Raw genomic sequence first — 21,317 nt, 5'->3', positions numbered from 1 at the left:
GAATGGCTTTAAAATGAGAGTGGGTTTAGAGATAATGTAAGGAAGAAATTTTTGACTGTGAGGGTGGGGAGGCCCTGGCACAGGTTGCCCAGAGAAGCTGTGGCTGCCCCTGGATCCCTGGAAGTGTCCAAGGCCAGGCTGGACGGGGCTTGGAGCAGCCTGGGCTAGTGGAAGGGCAGGGAGGTTGGAACATGATGGTCTTTAAGGTCCCTTCCCACCCCAGCCCCTGTGTCAGTGCCTCACCACTCTCACAGGGAAGAAATTCTTTCTTAAATCTCATCTAAACATCCCTCTTCTTCTAAATGTCCCTTTTCAGACCCCTGCCAGCAGCTGGAAGCTGTCAAAGAGGGAGGGATGGGACATGTTGATCTTAAATATTTTTTCCAACCTAAATGGTTCCCTGATTCTCTGTCAGACATGGCTGGCTCTGTGGCAGGGATGGCCTTGCAGCTTTACACGTGCATTAAGGGTAAGATCTCCTGCCACCATCTCAGGAACAAGTCAAAACCCAGACACCTTTGATGCCTCTGGTTCAAGAGATCCAACATGTCACAGGTCACTCCCCAGGACTGCACAGGCAGAGGATCAAACACTGGCTTATGCTGATGAAGGAGTGGAAAAGCACCTTGTTGCTTCCTGGCCTCCTTGTATCTGAGCATGAGCATGAGGATCACAGGGATTTGCCATGGAAGAAGGGAAGAAAAGGGGCAGAAGGGAAGAAGAGCCTTTTAGAGATGAGTTGCTGTCCACTGTACCCCATCAGCTCAACCACAAAAGGGCACAAGAGGACAAAGTTCTCAGCAAAGCCACAACGCTGAGACCAGGATCTGCACCGTAAATACGACTCAAATAGAGCTGAGCATTCATTGCAATGGATTTCATGCTGTCTTTCAACAGGCAGCCAGTAAAAAATGAAGCCCCTGTACTCTGAAAAAAGCAATGCCAGACACAAATAACTGTTTGCATGTAAAATCTTAGTGGCTTGAGCCAATATAAGACAAGCATCAGCCACAGATGTTAGTTAAGGACATCCTAGTGTTGTGTTCACTGTGCATTCTGCAGCCTAATTACACTGCCTTCATTATTAATAACTTACAAACTGAGTAGTGACAGATTAAGACAGATTTCATTATTTTACTGTAGGTCTTTTGCAGTGTAAGTCAAAAGCAAGTGGATTCAAAGAAAAATAAAAATCCTGAGACGAGTGGAGATTGTTGCGAACACAGAAATGAGAGATAAAGTGTTTCAGAAAAACAGACATTCCTCTCAGTACCATTATGCCAAAAATAATGGAGACTGACATCGTTTGGAAGGGAAGGGGAAACAATCAGGGAATATTAATTGGGGCACACATCATGCAGTGATTTTGAATTCCTCAATGCCAAAAGACAGAGAGGAAAAAAGTCGCTGTATTCTCGCAGCCTCTGGCAGTCTGTGGGCAGGAAGGGAAGGTCGTGCTTGAAAGAGGAGCCAGAGCTCCCCTGGAGTCAGCTGGAGCCCGTTTTCAAAGGGGGCAGCACTCCAGCTTTTGGGGGATGCGCTGTGCATTTGTAGTTTTATCTTTCTTTTCTTTCCTCTAAGCTGAAAAATGAGGATCTCTTGACTTCCCCCAGGCTACTTCCCCCAGCTTCACAACTCACCCCCTTTACAGAAGTATTTCCTTCTACCTGTTAACCTGGCTGCTGGAATATTATCAAATATATCGGAGTCCTGGAGTAAATGTCTTTTTAAACCACTGCAGGGAAAAAAAAAATCGGATGCTGGAAAGGTAATTCAAAAAGAAAATCTAACTTTTCTGGCTTTCACACAGTACAGACATTCTCTTTCCCTATAGCCATTTCTATGGAGATTTCTCATGCATAAATAAGCATTAACCACTAATTTGCAGTGTGAAAAGTATTATTCTAAGAAGAAACAAGGAAGATGGCCAGTGGGCCTGAGTAAATCACAAGCTACTTGTAGGAGCTTATCATTATTTTTTGGATATTAGGAAACAGCAGCAAGAAATCCTGGTAACTGCTCCACATGCCAGCCATCCCTTCCCAAACCCAGGCAGGAAGGCAAGAGCTGCAGTGATGTTAAAACAAGGGACTGCATCAGCATGGAGCAGGTCAGCTCTCACACTACATCATCCTCGTGGGGCCCTTCCAACTCAGAATATTCTGTGACATACAATACTTCTTATTTTATCTCCCTTGATGGCTTCATGGTCTTGCTTATAAAAGCACCTTTAGACAACTGGAAGATGTTGGATGTGTCCTCAAGACAAGAGGGATCATTTTTCGGATGGTTTGCACAGATTCCGTTTGTATGGGATATTTAAATGCTTATTATATGGGAGGTGGGGAAAGCTGAAAGGAATTAGGCTCCTAAACCCTTTGGTTTTGCTTGTAAAAGCACCTTTTGACAACTGGAAGATGTTGGATGTGACCTCAAGCCAAGAGGGATCATTGTCCAGATGGTTTAAATATCCCCTTTAATGGGGGATATTTAAATTTTTTTTTTGATATGGAGAGGGGGATAACTGAAAGGAATTAGGGTCCTAAACCCCTCGGGCTGCTCTTCCCTGGAAGTCGTTGAGCCGGAGTGGAGCAATCCAGCTCTTCTTCAACATCTCCCCCCTGTGGCACCGAGAATGTTCACAGCACACGGCTCGGTCCCGGCGCTGAGGAAGAGGCTGCCAGGGTTGCTCAAAAGTGGGGAACACTTTGCTGTGAATTCACACTTTGCTGGGCACCAACTTTGTCATGGTTTTGATTCCCATGGTCCTTTCTCCTGGCTTCATCCCACGCGTCATTCCAAGGTTTGGTGCTTTCCTCTTCCATAGAAATAAAGTTGATGTCTTTGAAAGAGCAAGTAATTTCTTCATGTGAGCTCTTTATTTACTTAGGATACACATTCAGAGCCTCCACATTTAGGACTGTGAGTGCTGTGTTCTTGAAATCTGAGTTGGGTGACCGAGCAGCAAATTACTGGATTTTCCATAAAAGCCAGGCTCCACATGCTGGAGTGGAGGTTAAGTACAAAGAGCAGGTCAAAAACTATCAGCATTTCAACAAAATAGTTAATTAAATTCATATATCAAGAGGAAAAAAATCGTAGTTTTCTTATAATGAGAATTTTCCTGTAACATTTAACTCCCAGAAAGAGTGGCTAATTCCATTTATGTTAATATTAGACCAGCATACTTTTGCTTTTAGTTTAATCACTAAGCAACCAAGTTACCAGAAGAACGCAGGTTATCCAGCAATTATCACACAAACACGTCTGGGGCTGAATTCTGACACTGCACCATTAAAATCCATGGAGATTTTCCCGGGAGTCCCATGACAGGAATGCTAAGGATATAAAAACTGACATATGATTACGTGTTAATTGGTCCCAATCCCATTTGTGGTTCCAGTCCCACTCAAAGCCTTTTAATTCATGGAAGAGTTGGGCAGGAATGATAGCACCAATTATTGCTAAGAGGTACCAAGGTGCATTACTTGATATTTATTATTAACAGCATCTTTTAAAGCAATTTTCATCCTAAGGATCTCAAAGCTTTTACACATTAATGAATGGAGAGCCTCACACGATCACTGTGAAGGAGGCAAATATTATTCCCAGCTCACAGATAAACGGGGAGGATGGGAATTCAATTACACCCTCAAATTTACACAACAGCTTAAAGACACTTTTTCCCACCAGGAAGAGCAGATCTGAAGTGGTGACGGGGCCTTGCAACCAGTGACTCCATCACCCTGCTGGGAAAAACTTGAGTCCAGAGAAAATCTACAGTTTGCCAAAGCTCTGTGCCAATGGAATCGAATGGAATGTGTTTAACACGGGTGTTTTCCTAGGAAGGGTCTTAGCTCACGGCCTGGAAGGAGTTAAAGCATAAAGGATTACCACATCTGGACAAGATGTGTTGCCAGGGTTAACTCACGTGGCTGTTTGGGATATTTCTGCAGGAACAGCAGCCCAGCATTCTCTTTCAGAAACCAGCTCTTCCATTTGAATTTGCTTTCCTAAACAACGGCGGCTTTTGCTTACAAAATTAGCTCCCTGCCCAGCATCCGAGGCAGAAATCCAGAGAAACAGCTTAATTTTTATCAAGCAAGTGCTTAAAGCAACTGTTGATATCCAGGGAAAGAACGCAAACCCTCGCTCTGTCTCGCGGAGCCATTAAATATTTATTGGCCTTTCCGAGACAAAAATACAAATGTAAAGCTTGGCTGGCTCCCACCTCCTGCTGGGCTCTGTTTTGGTGACCCCTGAGCTCACAGGTTGGAGGGAAAGTTTGCAGCTCACTGAGGAGAAGGGTTGGCTTTGTGATGGAGCTCTTGGGCTTCGCAGTGGCTCGGTGCAGCAGCAGGTCCCTTCGGGGCCCACTGGGGTGTTGGAGCTTGTTTGTTAACTGGAAATGGAGCAGGAGACTCTCCAGGCAGCAGAAAACACACTGAGGGAATAAAACACGTTTTTCCTGAGTCTTCACATCTCGTGCCTCCCGAGTGAGGCTGACTGGGATTTTCTGTCTCATTTGTTGGCTGCACAATTGGGGTTTTCTTCTCTTATTAACTGAAAAATCTGCATTGCTGATGAACTGCTGCGGTAGCAGATACACTCTGGTCTCCCCTAATTGCTTCTTCTACATTTATGAAGATACTTATTGTTTTTCTCTCTTGAACTCTAATTAAAGCTTGCAGTGCTCTTACACACACACACACCCCACTCATGAATATACATCGTGTTTTAAGTGAGACAAAATTGTCATCTTTTTTTTTTGGTGTTCAACAGGCCTCTGCAAATGAAACGTTCTGTCCTGGGCCACCTGCTCAGAAGAGTGAGGGCTTTTCGTGAAGGAATCAGAGAAACTGGAATTTTGGAGTGACCTGGGTATGAGCTCAATTTGCAATATCCACTATCTGCAGGGATCCCGTCTGCAGAGATCGTGGTTTCTTTGTGAATTTTCTCTTTTAATCAGCCTTGGTTCCCCTCTGACTTAAAGAGAGGTGTCTATCAGGTTTTGTCCCTTTTGTATACACACACATACATATTTCTCTCTGAGTTGCTGCCTTACAACCCCCAACTTGACCTCTCCGCTGGCCATCCTCTCTCCTCTCTGCACCACAACGAAAACATAAAAGTCAATACTAATTTATAAGCAATTAAACAAACAGCAAACCTGTTGGGAACCTTGCTCCTGCACCCTTTAAACATGAGGTTATGCCCTTCTCCTTGTACAAGTGATTTGTTTTTTATTTATTTTTTTTTTTGTTTTCTACTCTTGCAGGGTGGCAAATATTGAAAGCATTCCTCAGCTTTCAACAACAATATCACCTAACTCAAAATAACTGGAGCTTTTTCCAGTTCCAAAAGGAGAGTAAAATAAGAAACAGGGAGAATGAGCTCAGAACTGACCCAATGTCACTGTGCTGAACCACCTTGTACCCAATGAATGACCATCAGTGACAGTCTTACAGCAAATGTAATTTTGGTTTTCAGGACCATTATTTAGCCATATAACTATTTTTTGCAGTGCTGGGGGGAAGCAGAGTCCGTTCTTTGCACAGTTCCAGCTCAGGTTTGTCCCCCTGAGGGGTGGGAAAAGCACAGATTTCTTCTGGGACAAAAGCTTCTTAAATTCATCCTGCATTGCTATAGGGGAAAAAAAGAGCTGATAATTCTCCTAGGCTGAAACTCCCATTTTTACAATCGTTTTGCAAACTTCCTTATTTTGGAGTCCTGGCTCAGATAATTCACAGGTTTTGAATCAGGCAGCTGGATGGCAGGAGCCCCGTTGGTGCAGTGTGGGACGTGGGGTGGAGGATGGAGGGCTCGAGGGTTGGAGTTTCAATGACAGGCTAAAGCACCCCCTGGATCAGCCATGGTCACCTGGCCTAAAATGTTCAGGCAGCACAGGTTTGTTGCAAGGCAAATTTTGCAGTTTTGAAGATCTGGCAATAAATTAAATTCAAACGCTCAGGGGGAAAATTACCTTCAAATCTGTATTAGCTTTTCCTTCACTGGCAGCAGACACTCAAGACAGATTGCTTTGAACTATACAGGGATTTTGGCATCTTTGCTCATGCATCAGAAGTTGCACAGACCCTTTTTTTCCCTCCATTTGTACAGAGTAAGGAAATTTTCTCTGTCACTGAACTCAATACTCGCTAAGTGACATCACAGGTTTCAGAGAGTCTCTCCCTTAACACTAAAAATGAAGGACAAAACCAGCTGAAACCCTCCTTGTCTGAATCAATCACAGACTCATGGAAGGGTTGGCTTTGGAAAGGACTTTACAAATCACCTAGTCCCAACCTCCCTCCAACATATTTAGCCAACAGGTGATAAATAGCCCAAGTTATCCCATCCAGGAGGGTCACAGCTCCTACCAAACCCCACCATTTGTGGGTGACTGATGGTGCACAGAGCTGGGCTGGTAAAGCCTGCACATTCCAGCTCACCTATCTTAGGGGTGCCTCTGATCTCCCCTCATTACTCTCCAAATAAATCACTCTCCAAATAAATTGAACTAATAGAGGCAGCCCACAAATCAGTTTTTCCTCTTCTCCCAGACCATGAGGAGTGGCAGTGGTTTGTCAGGTTTGTTTAGGGACAGGATCCTCTAACACGTGCTAATGAGCCATTAGATAAAATGGTCCTTGACAAAGCCTGAGAGGTTCTGCCTGTTGTCTTCTCCCCCTTCAACACAGGCCAGAGTCTCCTGTGCTGTCAGACTAGACCTAGAGGGATCCTTAGAGGATGTGCTGCTGGCTTGGAAGCAGATAAGAAGGTTCCTTCTCATGGAAATGAGATGGCAAGACTGAGGTGAGAACCCACAACATGCAGAGCAGCAAGTTTGGTTTTGGGGCTTTCCTCTAAACACATCCTGATTTGAACTGCAACTGCTTTCCAAGCCAAACCAGCTTATGGAATGTGAACACTGAGATAAATGAACACTGAGATAAATGAACACTGAGATAAATGAACACTGAGATACTTGAGCACCAGTTTACAGCTGCATTTTGATAACATTCCATAACAGAAAATTCACACCACATCCACTTCTGCGTCCCCTGAAACACATCAGTGTGGCCAGGATGCCTTCAGTACTCAAATAATTTCGGTTTATTGAAACACAGAGCAAAGCTTCCCTTCCCTGCTCTTCCTGTTGATATTAATATGACCCACTCGTGTGAAAATAAAGGTTGTGGGGCTTTGCTCCTGAAGCTGTCTGCTAAAAGTCTGAGGAACAGATGGTGGGAAGTGTTTAAGTAGCAAACAAAGTATTGCAGCAACATGGTTGGTTTTATACAACAGACCTCTGCAGAGATTAGGAACTATTTTTAAAGGTCAGCTGGGGAAATAGCACTGCCCTGCTACTGGTTCTGCAGTGATTAGCACGGCCACCTCAGCAACAACCTGCCCAGAAAGACAACAGGGAATACTGCAGAAAAGATTCTAATGTAAAAGGGTTTAAGGAAATGTTTTTTTTTCTGGTTAGAAAATGGAGGTTAATATAAAAAAATCAAATGGGATGTTGAATGGCTAAATGTAAGCCATGCCACGTAGGTTTTCCTTATTTCCAAAAATTGAAAGATTCTCAGCTTAAATGATTTATTTACAGGATGGTGGTGACAGCACAAATACTCAAAATATTTTCCTAAGTAAACCAGGACAAAATCCTCTACCCAAACTGGTAGCAACTTCCAGCAACATCTACAGACCTGTCTTAGTAGGCACCTGCTAAAAGTCTGTCCCACTAGTCAATGAGTGCTGGAGCCATTTGGTTCAGAGTAAAGTAAAAAAAAAAACCCAAGAACACACACAAAAAAGCTGAAACACCAGAATTTAAAGAAAAAATACCTCTAAATGTTAATGAAAGGGTTCTTTCCCCTATGATTTTTGGGCAATGACCATCTGTTTTGTTGACAGTTTAGGTTAGAAGTACCAGCAGGTTGATCTTCTGTCTTTACCTATGGAAGAAATGAACCCCTCGGCAGAGAAACAACTGAATTTCTCTATGCCCTCACGCTCTCATGCTTAGACAGCAAATGAAATCCAAATAAATTTAAGCCAGGTGCCCCCAAAACCTGATCTTGTTCTTAAGTCATCATTTGTGATATGATTGCATTCAAAAAGTCCAATCCAAACCTAAAGAGGGTCTCGATGTCTCTTCATTCCCCCTGTAACACCTGGTGATTAATCACAGCACTGCTGGGGGAGGAACTGAGGAGATGGGATTTCTCCCAAAGAACTTCAAATCCACTTGAAGTCAATTAAACCCTTAATGGAAGGAACTAAATGGACTAAACTTCCTGAAAGCTTGGCTTTTCAGGGCAAGCATCCAGCCAAATGACATGTGTTCCTTCATATGATAGAGAATATTCTCTGTCTAAGGCTGGTACTGGTGCCTGGATGCACCTTTTCTATTCATTAGACAAATTCCTTGGGCAAACAGCTGGATTAGAGCTGATGCACATGACTCAGCCCTTGTATCTTCTGCTCCACGCCAGTCCAGTCTCTCACTGCAGCAATTAGGAACAGAAAGTCGAGCAAAACAAACCAAAAAGTAATTTAGGTAAAGCTGGGGGGGGCCCATTTAAAGTTTGAAGGTGTGATGGATTCACATCACGTGCGCCTTGGAAGCAATAAATCCTGCTTAGGGAAATGTCTGAGGGAAAAAAACCACCACTGCCAGGCTATAAAATTCCACCTCTGAGGATTATAAAACAACAGGCACAGAGCAAACATCCTTCCCGAGCATAATAGGCCTGTCAGGAATGACTGACAGCAGTGACAGTGTATCACAGGCCGCTGTGTCTGGCAGGAGGGCAATTGTTTATTCTCTCCTGCGCCATGTGGAGGATGGAAAACGTCAGGGTGGATAAATGCACCTTTTCTTTCCACCTGCCTTCCTGCACCTGCATTGTCTCAGCACACTTCTCAGTTCACGGGACACCATTCCCGCTCCCCTCGGATCCCTCCCCCCTTGGGGTGGGCTGTGGAGATGAGGACTCACTTAGTGCTGCTCAGGGGAAGCTGGTGCCTGACGTCAGGAACCTGCTGCAAACCTCAAGCAAACACCAGAAATGAGCAATCTGGATGCAAAGCCCCAGCCCTCACCCGGAGGGAGGGCAATGCTCCTTTTCCAGAGCTCTGCCAGCCCAGCAGCCACAGCAATCCCTTTGCTCGGGCGTTTTCGTGGTGAGGAGATCCTATCCAGGGTGTGGAACGGATGGAAACCACTGGGGTCAAGAGATCCTGCAGGTTGCAATGACTTTCATTAAATCACTGTCTTCCCTGGGCAGAATTTGAGCCGACAGCCTATTGCTGAGGGGCTCCACACAGCTTATTACCTCTCCCTGCGTGCCCTTCAACACCGCTGACGGGGCTGACAGGTCAGCAGCCTCTCGGCCAGCCCACACCACGGCTCCCAGCACCATTCCCCCACCTCATCTGCCATCCAGGACATCTCTCGGGGCAGGAGGAGTGTAAAATACACAAGGAAATGCCCCATTCTCCATAGCAAACAATGGTATATGGGAGATGAGATGATTTCCCCCCCCATTCCACAGCTGTTTCTCTACACTGTGTTTACCAACCAGTGACCTCCAGCACAGCGAATTTCCCCTATAAAGCCACAGTCACTGCTGCCACAGTTGCCTGTACATCACTACCACAAAACTAGGGCATGAAAATCAGTGAGAAGTAGAGTAAATTGACAAAACAGATGGGGAAAAGAGGTTCCTCCAAGAAGCCAAGGGAGAAATAAATACAGTCTAATTAATGGACTGGGCTGATGTTCAGGAGCGCAGAGTTCACATTCTGGCTATCCAAAAATACAGCTCTGAAATCCCAGACCAGCTCCCCAGTGCCTCTGTGCTGTGGTTTCCCTTCTCCAAGCTGGTGAGCATCCTTGTCATTTTGTCTTCCCAGTGACACCTTGCTGAGTTCAGGGCCCTGCCCTTTCACAGGCACACGCTCATGGTCCCAGCGATGCCTCCGCTGAAAACCCTCACAGAGCATTTTCCAAAGTGGAAAACTGTGTTGATTGGTTTCGTGATTCATCTTAAGCCAAAGAAATGACTCAAGATCAAAGTTAGATCCGTGGAGGATCCTTTGCTCCTTTGCTTCAGCCACATCTCCTGGTGTGTGTCCAGGCAGAGTTCTAAAAATGTCTCCTATTTCTCTCCACGCCAGAAGGGCAGCAGGCACGAGGCATCATCCCCACACCACCCCTGCCTCTGCAAAGTGGATTAATAATGGCAGGGAAGTGAGAAATGCCCATTAACTGTCCCCTCTGACCAGTCACTCCTGCTGGGTTAGCAGTCCAACTGGGTTAGCATCCAAGTTTCACGTTGGATGTTCTTTCCCTCAAATTATCTACCAGTTAAAATCAGGTCCATGTCAAGAGAGGGGAGTGAAAGGGCCACGCTGGATTTCAGCTTATCTTTGTACAGAGCCTCACACAATCAATACCATTCAGAGCTGCAGGGCTCCATCTTCCCATAAAACCACTAGCTGGGAAGCAAAGAGAGCAGGGAAGGGAAGGGAAATAATTGCATTGGTGATATTTTTTCCTCCTGTGTGATTACAGCCATAGGGCACTCTGCAGTCAGGGTTAGCAAGGATTTATATGCACACATTGCAGGGGATATTCCTGTTGATATTCCTGCCAGACTCATGTTTCTTTCATTCCTCAGAGGATTTATTTTATTGGGTTTTGTTTTGGTTTTTTTTTACTGGATGTTATCACATGTTTAGTTCCATCCTTTTACTCACCACTACCACTTCCCACCTTGTCATTCTTTCAACCTGAAAATCCCAGGCAACAAAAAACATCCTGTCCTTTCTGGGAAGGGTTCCAGGAGCATCACGAGGATGCAGGAGCACTTGACATTTCCCCATTGTTATTAGAGAGACTGATTAGGAGATGCTATCACAGGCACCTATTAATATGCATTCAGGACAGCTGATAAGTAGGAAAGCAATTCTCAGGTGCTAAAAAAAGAACTCCTGCACGAGGGGATTATCAACAGGTACCTTTTTGCCCCATATTTATTTTAATCTGCCACATGCAGATGCCTGTAAGCATCTGCCTTCTCTCATGCCTGGCTATTCCAAATCCCTGGGGGTGTTCAAGGCCAGGTTGGAGGAGAATTGGAACAACCTGGGCTAGTGGAAGGTGGCCCTGCCCATGGCAGGGGGTGGAAGGAGATGAGCTTTAAGGTTCCTTCCATTCCATGATTATATGATTCTATTCCCACCTGCAGCACTGACTGTGGGAGCAAACCCAAATGCACAACCCAACCCTTCGTGTTCTCCATTAGTTTGGGGTAAATGGAGCATAATTGGCTAAAGATGCACCAAAATGAGACCAGCACCACCATCACAGACATGAAATCCTGAGCACAGCTGTCATGCTTTGCTCCCTGTGCAATCCCACAGACCCCAAAGCCTGGATTGACTCCCTGTCCAAAAATGAGAACATAAAACCACGTCTCACTAACAGCAGGGATTCCCAGGCACTTCCCACATGCACCACAATCCCTGTTAGCCAAAGAAATTAGGACCAAAGGTTTTGAGAGAAGATAACCACCAGGCTCCAGTGGGAGAATATGGGAATAAAACAGGCAATCCCCAGTCCTGGAGAGCTCAGGACAATCTCAGGCCTCCTTTGCCTGATTTTAGGCCTTGCCAGAGAAGGGAGAGGAGATCACCCCGTTTCTAAAACAACCCTCTCATACAAGCTGCCATTTTCCATCCAGGCTTTGCAAATAAAGACCAAAAGAGAATATAAAAAGACAAATATAATGAATGTTTCAAAGGGTGTGTTTTGCAGGCTGAAGGAAACACTGCAACGCAGCAAAGCTGCAGCGAGAGAGATTTTTATGTCGAAGCAGCAAAGGCACAAAGAAACATCTGCACATCATTTCATGACTTCTAACTGGCACTTTAGAGCTTGGCTAAACCAACAGCTCAGTTATGAGTCTGGCACTTCTAAAACTGGCATTCAGCACAGATGCTTAGTGGAAAAATGATTTTCCAGTCAGCTAGTGCTGATGCTGGATTCTCTCAATGGGGTTATTGCTGTATTCCCATCAATGGGCACATTGCTGTATCTTCTCCTGAAATTAAGAGCGATTTTCAGCCCTAAATCTGAGACTCAGCCCCAGCACAAGCTGCACACTCCGTGCAATGAGATGTCCTTCCCACAGCTGCAGATTTCAGAAGCCAAAATCAGTTCTAAAGAAGCGTCAGGGACTAATGTTCTCCACTGCTGAAACCACACATAAAGGTGACGTGTTCCCCTGCAGCCCTGCAATGTGCCCTCCTCGTATCCTAGCAGATGGGAGCTCACTGATTCCTTACCTGTGCATCCATCAGGAGGTGCCTCATCAGCATCATGGCACTTTTCAGAGATTCCTTCTCGCTGGGCAAAAAGGCTTCTTCCTCCTCATCCAGCGTTTTTGACTTGTTGACAATAAAATGGGAGATCTGGTCGTTCAAGGAATGCAGTGACTCAACGGCTGTGGAGACAGAGAGGGAGAGCAAAACAGGAGTGAAACCATGCTGGAGGGAGCTGACATAGTTTTCTCAGTTTGAGATGAGAAAGTGTAGCTGGAATTTGGTCCCCATTGCCTCCCTTGGCCTCTCTCCTGACAGGACCAGCCAAGGCATCGTAAAGACCAGTGGGTGAGGCCCTGAGCACCCTGGGCTAGTGGGAAGTGTCCCTGCTCATGGCAGGGGGGTGTTGGAATGAGATGGTCTTTAAGGTCCCTTCCAACCCAAACCATTCTAGGATTCTATGGTGATGTTTCTAAGCTCAAGTAACAGGTCATGGCTAGAGTAAAAATAAGAAAATTACTTTTAAGAGTCAATCTCTCTACTTTCAGCCCATAGAGCTGCTCCTTCTGATGTGCAGGAACCCAGAACTTCAGACTACATGAAAGGTAGAAGCTGGAAAAATTGGCTTTTTATTAGCTAGGGTAGGAGTGAGCAAGACCAACAACTAAAATATTGCTCATTTTCTTCCTTCACGATTATCAGTATTTGAATTACTGTTAATCTTTTAAATTCCCCTTCATATGGTCAAACCCCAGGTACTATATGTGAGATTCTGCTCCCAGTCATGCACATCAGAAATCACCACATCCACGGCTCATAGAAATCCCCCTGCAACATCATACACTTCATGAAGCTGCAATTTATATATGAACCCATGGCCAAATTTATTTCTGCCCAGTGAAGGGCTTTGGATTTCTACAGATTTGAAAAAAACCTTCCCTGCAATTTGCTTTTCAACCCTCACAAGTTTGGAGGTTTCATTTTTACTGTCGGATCATTAAATAAATGAGGCTCAAATAATTCTTGATCATATTTTCTCTCTGCTGGTGGCTCAGGCAGTGGAACCCTTTGATAATCTCGTGGCTCAGAGTAACACATCACTGTCACACACTGAACATCCTGCAAATCCTGGCTTGCTCAGGCTGTTTATGAATAAGGCAATGTGTTATTTAGGAGTCTCTGACAAAGTGATTTTAAGAACACAAGGCAATTGCAATCTACTCGACCTAGTTCTGTCTAAAGAAGATCTTAGAACAAAATTTGAAGTAGTAAAGATTAGCCAGAAACTGCTTGTTGAGGAACAAATCTTCCCAGACAAAAGAGCCATAACAAATCACAGGTATGTCTCCAAAATTCAGGAGGGAAAGAGCAGAATCCTCCTTACTGAGAGGGTTTGTCTTTTATTGAAAACAATAAAATAAAGTCTGTGCCTTACAATGTCTTGGTGAGGGTCTGGGGGGGGCTGGGGGGATTCCCTACATGCAGGGTGTTCATGCACCTCCTCACTAATAGAAAAGGTGTTGGAGGCTCACCCTGATGGGTGGGTCCATTTTCAACCACACCATAAATCATACAATGAATCACAGAATGGTTTGGGCTGGAAGGGACCTTAAAGCTCCCCCCATTCCACCCCCTGCCATGGCCAGGGACATCTTTCACTGTCCCAGGTTGCTCCAAGCCCCGTCCAACCTGGCCTTGGACAATTCCAGGGATGGGGCAGCCACAGCTTCTCTGGGCAACCTGTGCCAGTGGCATAAGAATTTGACTGATGGGTGGGACTCCTGTACATCACAGGGTTGTATATCACAAGCCAGGCCACCCTCCTGCTTGTGAACCAAACATCTCCTGCTTATGGGTCACTGCATGTGAAGCTGAGGGTGTCCCAGGGTGATGCTCTGCAGAGGACATGGATTTCTGGGGAGCAGCGTAAGGGGGATGGAAACCACGTGCAGCTGAGCTTCTCCAAGTAACCATTAAAAAATCATTTTGTAATCATATGCCCTCCCACCAACCAACATTCCTGAGCCCCAGGAAGCTGCAGGTTTTCCATGCAGGAGAGCAGCAGGTACCTGGCTGCACGCAGGCAGCAGTGGGTTTGATTTTCTTACCACTCCTGGACTGAACCAGCATCTCTATCACACACATCAGCCCTGAAAGCCACCTTCCCAGCACTAATGCACAAGTATTGATTCATCCCACCCTCTCTGACCAACAAAGAATTGAGGACAGATCATTCTTTTTATACTCTGAAATTTTGGCTGGAGCCCTAAGCCCACATCTGCTTCCAGTAATACAAATGTATAGCAGAGTTCTCCTCCTCGAGCTGATGGCTACCTTCCAGATTTACACTGACTGGTACATGGAGCCTTTCTCCCAGGCTTTCTGATTTTAAAGTAATTCAAAACAAACTAAATTACATTATCCTAAGTTATTCCAAACTCCTATCTGAGACAAGAGCTCTACATTCTCCAATATTTCCTCCCTTACTCTTTGGAGTTGCTCTCACTCTTTGCTCTGTTGGAGCAACATGTGGCCCATGAAGCTCAGGGGGGGGGCAAATGCTTCTCTCATTTTTCATTCTCTAGGTTTACAGAGATGCCAGGGAAATTAGAAGAAATATTTCCCAGTAAGAATGTGGGAAAAGCAGATCAGTATTGACTTGAGTTGATTTTTATAGGGATCTGCCACGGGGCTGTGTTTAAACTCTGTTTAGCAAAACAAATCTTTTCCCATGAACACAATGGAAACCGTATTGGAAAATAAAATCCTCTGAGTCTTCCTCATGAAAGTAAAAGAAGCATTTCCAAACCTCCAGCCTACATAACAAAGTGAAAACAAAGAGAGCTGAAAGACCAAACCATTCCTGACGTTGGTTTCTGGAAGTCCTGTGTCAGTCTGCAAAACTGCTTCCAAAGCAGAAGAAATTTTATATTTCTCATTTAGATCAAGAGAAATTTCCTGCCTTTTGCCCTCTAAAAATCTAAGGGAGAAGGATAATGAGGCAAACCCTCCATCCCTCACAACGTTACAGCTCAAACATTTCTGCCGAGCAGCACTTTCACTAACCCAGACAAATAGATAAGATTCCTTTTTAAAGAAAAAAAAATGATGGACCTCAGTTATAAACACAGGTCTGTTCAGTGGAGATTAAAAGATACTTCTTGATCCCCTGAAAAGAAAAAAAAAAAAAAAAAAATGGAAAAAAAAAATAAAAAAATGAGGATGACACTTTTCCCTCCTTGTATCATTCCTCTTGGCTCGAGGTTGGTAACACATCAGTGACTCTGCAAGCAAGACAACCAGCTAAATAAAAATTACAACTATCAAAGTCCTGTCAGCACCCCAGCTTCTCCCATTCCAATTTCACCATTTCCTCCCTGCAAGGAACAATTTCAAGGGGTGAAGGAACCGTAACAACCCTCTGTTAGTGCTTTGACATCACCTTCGAGAAGAGAGCAAATAATCTCTCCGGGAGGAGGCGGCTCTCCCTGCTGCTCTCCGAGATGATGTGCTGTGCTGGCGTGGTCAGGTGAGGACCATTTGCCACCCCCAGGAGAGAGAATGGGTCAACAAAGTTGGTTTTTTGCAGGGCAGAATCACCAGAGCCTGAAGGACGTGCAGGGGAGAAAGGAAATTGCTTTTCGTCGGAGACGAGGGAAAAATTATACCTGCGCCAAAAACTCATTCAAGGAAGAGGCTGAAGCAATAAAGTTGTTCCAGGAGACCCCATTTTATACACTCCAGATACTGCCCAGATGAGCACAAAATAAAATAAAGCATAGATAATATATCCTGAGATCTACTGACAAAAGCCAGCAGAGTCTAAAATTAAGTCTCACCAGCAGGAGTGACTAAATGAAAGAGGACGGACATGATATAATTTTATCAAGGGAGGCTGCACAAGGATTCCTGGGCTCATCTCCTGACTCTGCTGCATAGAAATAGAGAGGACATTTAAGTGGGACTTCTCTGTGAGCAGTCAGCACTCACCACATCTGCTCCCACGGAGAGCAAAGTCAAAAAACTGCACTGCAGGCACAGATCCTTTGAAAACCCATCCCAAAGGATGCCAGGGAACCTGGCTGGCTAACGAGGCTCTCGGAGGGTCTGCAGAGACAGTGATGTGTGTGGGCAAATGGTGCGATCCATTATGGCTTCATGTGACCAAGGAGCTTCTCAGATAACATCTACTGGGGTTGGTTTTGCAGTGAGGAAAAATGAACTACTCCAAGCACTTTAGGCCTCCCCTGTACGAGCTCTCCTCGTGTTCTCTGCACTGCCCCACCAGAGACAGGCACAGGGTTTGGGAACGTGGGGCTCCTGAAACACCCAAAGGCCTTTCAGCATCTCCCACGTTATGGAATCATAAAATGGTTTGGATTGGAAGAGATCTTAGAGATATCCAGTCCCACCCCCTGCCATGGGCAGGGACACCTTCCACTAGCCCAGGTTGCTCCAAACCTCATCCAACCTGGCCTTGGACACTTCCAGGGCTGAGGCAGCCACAGCTTCTCTGGGCACCCTGTACCAGGGCCTCACCACCCTCACAGGGGAGAATTCCTTCCCTACATCCCATCTATCCCTGCCCTCTGGCAGTGGGAAGCAATTCCCTGTGTCCTGTCACTCCAGGCCCTTGTCCAAAGTCCCTCTCCAGCATAGTGAGAGCTAAATCATAAATAAAACACAGTCTTATTTTTATTATTGGTGTTGTCTGATGGGTCTCTTGCTCATGTCCAAAAAAAGAGGACATGCAATGCACACAACAGTTTATTTTTACCTGATTGATGATTCTGGTTAAGAAGCCTTTCCCACTGTAGCATTTGCTAGTTGCATTTAGACATATAAATTAATTTATTCACTTAGCAAGCAGAGAAATCTCCCTTTGTAAAAGCCAGGTTCATAGAATCATAGAATCATTGAGGTTGGAAAAGATCTTCAAGGTCATCAAGTCCAAACTTGAACCAAATATCACTGTGTCCACTGAACCACATCACAAAGTACCACTTCTACTCGTATTTTGAACACTTCCAGGGATGGTGAGTCCACAACTTCCCTGGGGAACCCTTTCCAATGTTGAACCACTCTCCCAGTGAAGAAATTTTTCCTAATATCCAACCTTGTTCCCCTCTCTCGTGGAGTTTAACTCCTCTCACTTCCAACCAGCTGAGAAGCTGATCTGCAAAGCTCACGGACATCTGGATCACGAGGCAGAAGCTCTGAGCAAACTGAGCTGATTTTCCTTTTCCCAGCCTGTCCTGCAACTCTGCAGCTGGAAAACCCACCTTGAAACCATCTGCCCCATCCACATGTTTGTGTCAGTCGCTGTTGACACGACCCAGCTTTCCACTCCCCTGCAGGAACACCGGGAAGGTCTCCGTCTGAACTGCTCCAGAAATATTTCCTCCTGTTTTTGCTAAGAGGAGACCTACAGCCTTTCCTTTCCTTCGTGGTCTTTAACTCGTTTCAAAGGAGGCATTCAACGAGCCCCCTCGCAGGAATAATTTACCACACCATTAAGTGAAGAAAAAAATATGTGGTGTCTGCATTAGGGGCTCAATCACCTTTCAAGAAACACTGTGAAGAACTCATTACAGTAATTACTAACGAGCTGGCCTCTCTGGGCTCTAAATGCTTTGTGTGTAACTGGCAAAGAGCTGCCTTCAGAGCTTCCCAAATGCAAAAGGAAGCCACCAGACCAATAAATGGCACCAGAGTTCCAGAGGAAAACATGCTCAGCAGTAAAGCCAGTCATTTTTTCAGCCATTAGGTCCTCTTTACAAATCTGACCTTTTTGGATAAGCAAATGCCATCGAGAAGTGGAGATCCTTTTAATAATCAAAGTTTTTCACTGACATCTCTTTTATGGTGCAGAAGCTTCTTTCGAAGCTGGATTTTAAACCATTTCAATTAAAATGTCAAGTTTATATTGTCCTTAAAAACACAGGTATGTTTTGAATCCAGCAACACAGAAATAAATTCTTTAATTTTTCTCCACGCTCCTGTTCCATTTAAAAGCTCATATTTGAGCAGGAAAAGGATGGGAGTTTCAGACCCATCTACAAGGACAGATGTCCATATTCTCCTTGGAGAAACCACCTGCTGCTCAAAAACTCCAGTTTATGTATCCAAGATATGCCTGAACTGAGAAGGAAAGAGGAGCTGTTGTATTTTGCTTTGTCTTTCTGAACCTTTTTTCATCAGCCCTTTGGAAAGGACTTTTCTTCTTTGCCTCAGTTCCTTCAGCTCTAAATCACAGCTGATGCCTCCCAGTAGTGAGATGAACTTCACTACGATTTGGCCAAAATTTTAAAAATCAAAAGGCTCAGTGTTTACTTTCACTAAAACACTGTCAGGGATCATTTAGGAAAAAAAAAATATTGTTCTCTTTGGGTAAAATCTCACTAGAGCTACAAGAATGTAATTGAGTGACAAGAATGTCATTGACTGTCAAGAAGTGATCCCATCCCTGAAAACTTGCCTATTCACCCCAGTTGTATTAGTCAGATTAATAAATAATAAAATAAAAAAAAAATTAAACCCCCACTTAACCTAAAGGAAAAACCCCAAATTAATATAAATTCCTCTGTTATGTTTATGATTGTGATGGGGACATGGATTTGGAGCAGGGAATAAAGAGCTGCAATGGGGTCCTGCTACTTCCAGCAGTGCTTTGAGCCAAAAGAGCCCACGGCTCCTGCAGCAAACTGGACTCCAACCTTCATGGCTGGGCTACTGTTGTTCACAGAAATATTTGAGATGCTTAATTCCCCAGAGAGCTGCAAACTGCCAGGCCAGGAACAATGTCAAACTTAGAGAAAGACGGCAGGCACGGCGCCAAACCAGCAAATCCAACTCCTGCAAGACAAACTCCATTGAGTCCTGCCAAGAACCAAGGAAGCCCTTCCAGAGACGGCCACGGCCCGGTGACCCCCGGCTCTGCAGCTGCTGCTCTCTCCTTTCTGTTGGGTAATCATTTATTTGTTGCCTCTTTAGCTGATTGTGCAGCTCTTATAGTCCACAAACAATAGCTACTTTGTTTAGACAAAAAAGGAAGGGAACAAGAGGAATTCCGTGTGCCAACACATCCTCAGCTGCTGTGAGCTGCCTCCAGAGCACTGATGCCCATCTGTGCTTGAATTTAGGGTCCTGGATGGGGTATACAGGAAGACTGGTTCCTGCTTCACCCAAAATTGCCTCCAGGATCTTGGATGGGTCACCTAAACCCCGAACACTTCGGCTTCCCATCTGTAAACACACATTTTGCACCCCATGGAAACACTATAAACCACAAAGGTGAGATGCCACCACTGCTGAGGGACTTGTTTGGCTTTTCCCTGCTGCTCAGCTACGAATTAGGAGCTGTTCTGGTTTAACAAACAGCTCCTGGTGCAAACAGGATGTTCCGTCTCCTCGGTGTCAGAGGTGGAAGAAAACTCTTCCTGAAGGGGATTTCACAAATCACAGGCTTTTCTGGGGTTTGAATGAACTCAAGGTGTTACAAGACAACTGGGCTTGGTTTGATTCCCACCAAACATCTGGAAGAGACTAAAGCTTTATGTGTTGTTGAGAGTGTTGAGAGACCAATTAACAGTGTCTTGCTAATCTGCTGGGGTTGCAATAATGAAAGCCCTGAAAGAGGCTTAAAAAACAAGATGCAAAAATCAACCAGCTAGGTTTGTTCACATCAGCTCTTGAGGTCTTTGTTTCACCCAAGAGATGACACTTCTTTCAAGTGGAAATAGTAGAAACTTAAAAGAAAAAATAAAACCAAAACCAACCAACCAACCAACAAACCAAAGCTAAAACACTGAACAGATTTGTCACATAACAAAAATGCCAATGATTATGAGACTTGCAATAAAGTCATGAAAACCTGGCAACCTGCAAATCTTTCTCTGCATGTGCCTTTATTTTTTGTCTGTGGATAAAAGAAGGGATGTAGAGTATTGTTGAAGCAAGTATTTAAATTTCCTTGGGAGCTGCCTCTGCTGCTCAAAGCCTTAGATGTGACACTAACAAAACACTGGGCTTAGCAATTCTGTCTTAAAAAAAAAAACCAACCCAAACCTATATTGGCAGAGCATTAGAAAGAGCTGAAATTCAAGCAGTGCAAACACAGGTTGATAAAGCTCAGCTGAGGATGGAGGATCAGAGGGTCAAGTTTTATCAAGCACTTGCACAAACCCAGCTGTCTCTGGGAGCCTGGGAGGGGGATTTGGCTCCTGCAGCAGATAAAGGTGATGCTGAGGACCACACCAGATGCTCCATCTGCACTGACACTGCCACAGGAGCCCCCACGTGCTCAGCTCCTCATGGATAATTGTTGTACTCCTGCATTTCCCTCTCATCCCTGACCCATTGATCCACGATGTGCAGAAACAGCATTAATTCCTTCTGAAGACTGAGAAATCCAGACCTCTTGTTATTAACTTAAACTATTCAACTCAACACCTATGGATGTACAATGCCCTGGATATTTTGGATTATTTGTAATTTATGCAATTTCATCATTCCTGCCCAATTTTGCCTTGTACCAATATCCCCAACCCTGTTTCTGTGGAATAAAAACAGCCATCTAGAAAATAAAGTTAAAATGAGCCTATATTCAGCATTTAATAACCCTGCCATGATTATATCTTTGGAGCAAAAGCTTCACATTCAAGACACTTCTTCATTTATTTTTGTTGGCACAGAACTGAATAAACTCCTTCTAAAACAAAGCAGATTTTTCAGACCAGTATTTAAACTTGCTATTTCTGTAAACTACATCTATAAAATGTAACAAAATATATTTTTTTCTAAAGAATATTATCCTGTGATCAACTCTGTCTGTATCTACAGCTTCAGACTTAACTTTCCCTCTAAGTAAGAACAGATAATCCAAGCAGCAGGTTTAGAAGTTGTGCCAGGGGAGGTTTAGATTAGATAATAGGAAAAATTTCTTCACATAAAGGGTGGTCAGGCACTGGAACAGGCTG

At 44.6% G+C, this 21,317-nt stretch overlaps 1 protein-coding gene across 1 annotated transcript in view; it reads right to left on the bottom strand.

The window, feature by feature from the left end:
- KAZN (kazrin, periplakin interacting protein) overlaps positions 1–21,317 on the bottom strand; it is a 199,701-nt gene that overhangs the window by 139,697 nt on the left and 38,687 nt on the right. Inside the window, exon 2 of the mRNA XM_027736356.2 lies at positions 12,364–12,521. Within this exon, the coding sequence (XP_027592157.1) occupies positions 12,364–12,521 (158 nt within the window). The remainder of the gene's footprint in view (positions 1–12,363; positions 12,522–21,317) is intronic.

Source organism: Pipra filicauda, unplaced genomic scaffold, assembly GCF_003945595.2.
Source record: "Pipra filicauda isolate LSUMZ 115617 unplaced genomic scaffold, ASM394559v2 scaffold47_size6085603_pilon, whole genome shotgun sequence".
NCBI classification, from domain to species: domain Eukaryota; kingdom Metazoa; phylum Chordata; class Aves; order Passeriformes; family Pipridae; genus Pipra; species Pipra filicauda.
This window is presented reverse-complemented; position numbering and strand designations above follow the sequence as displayed.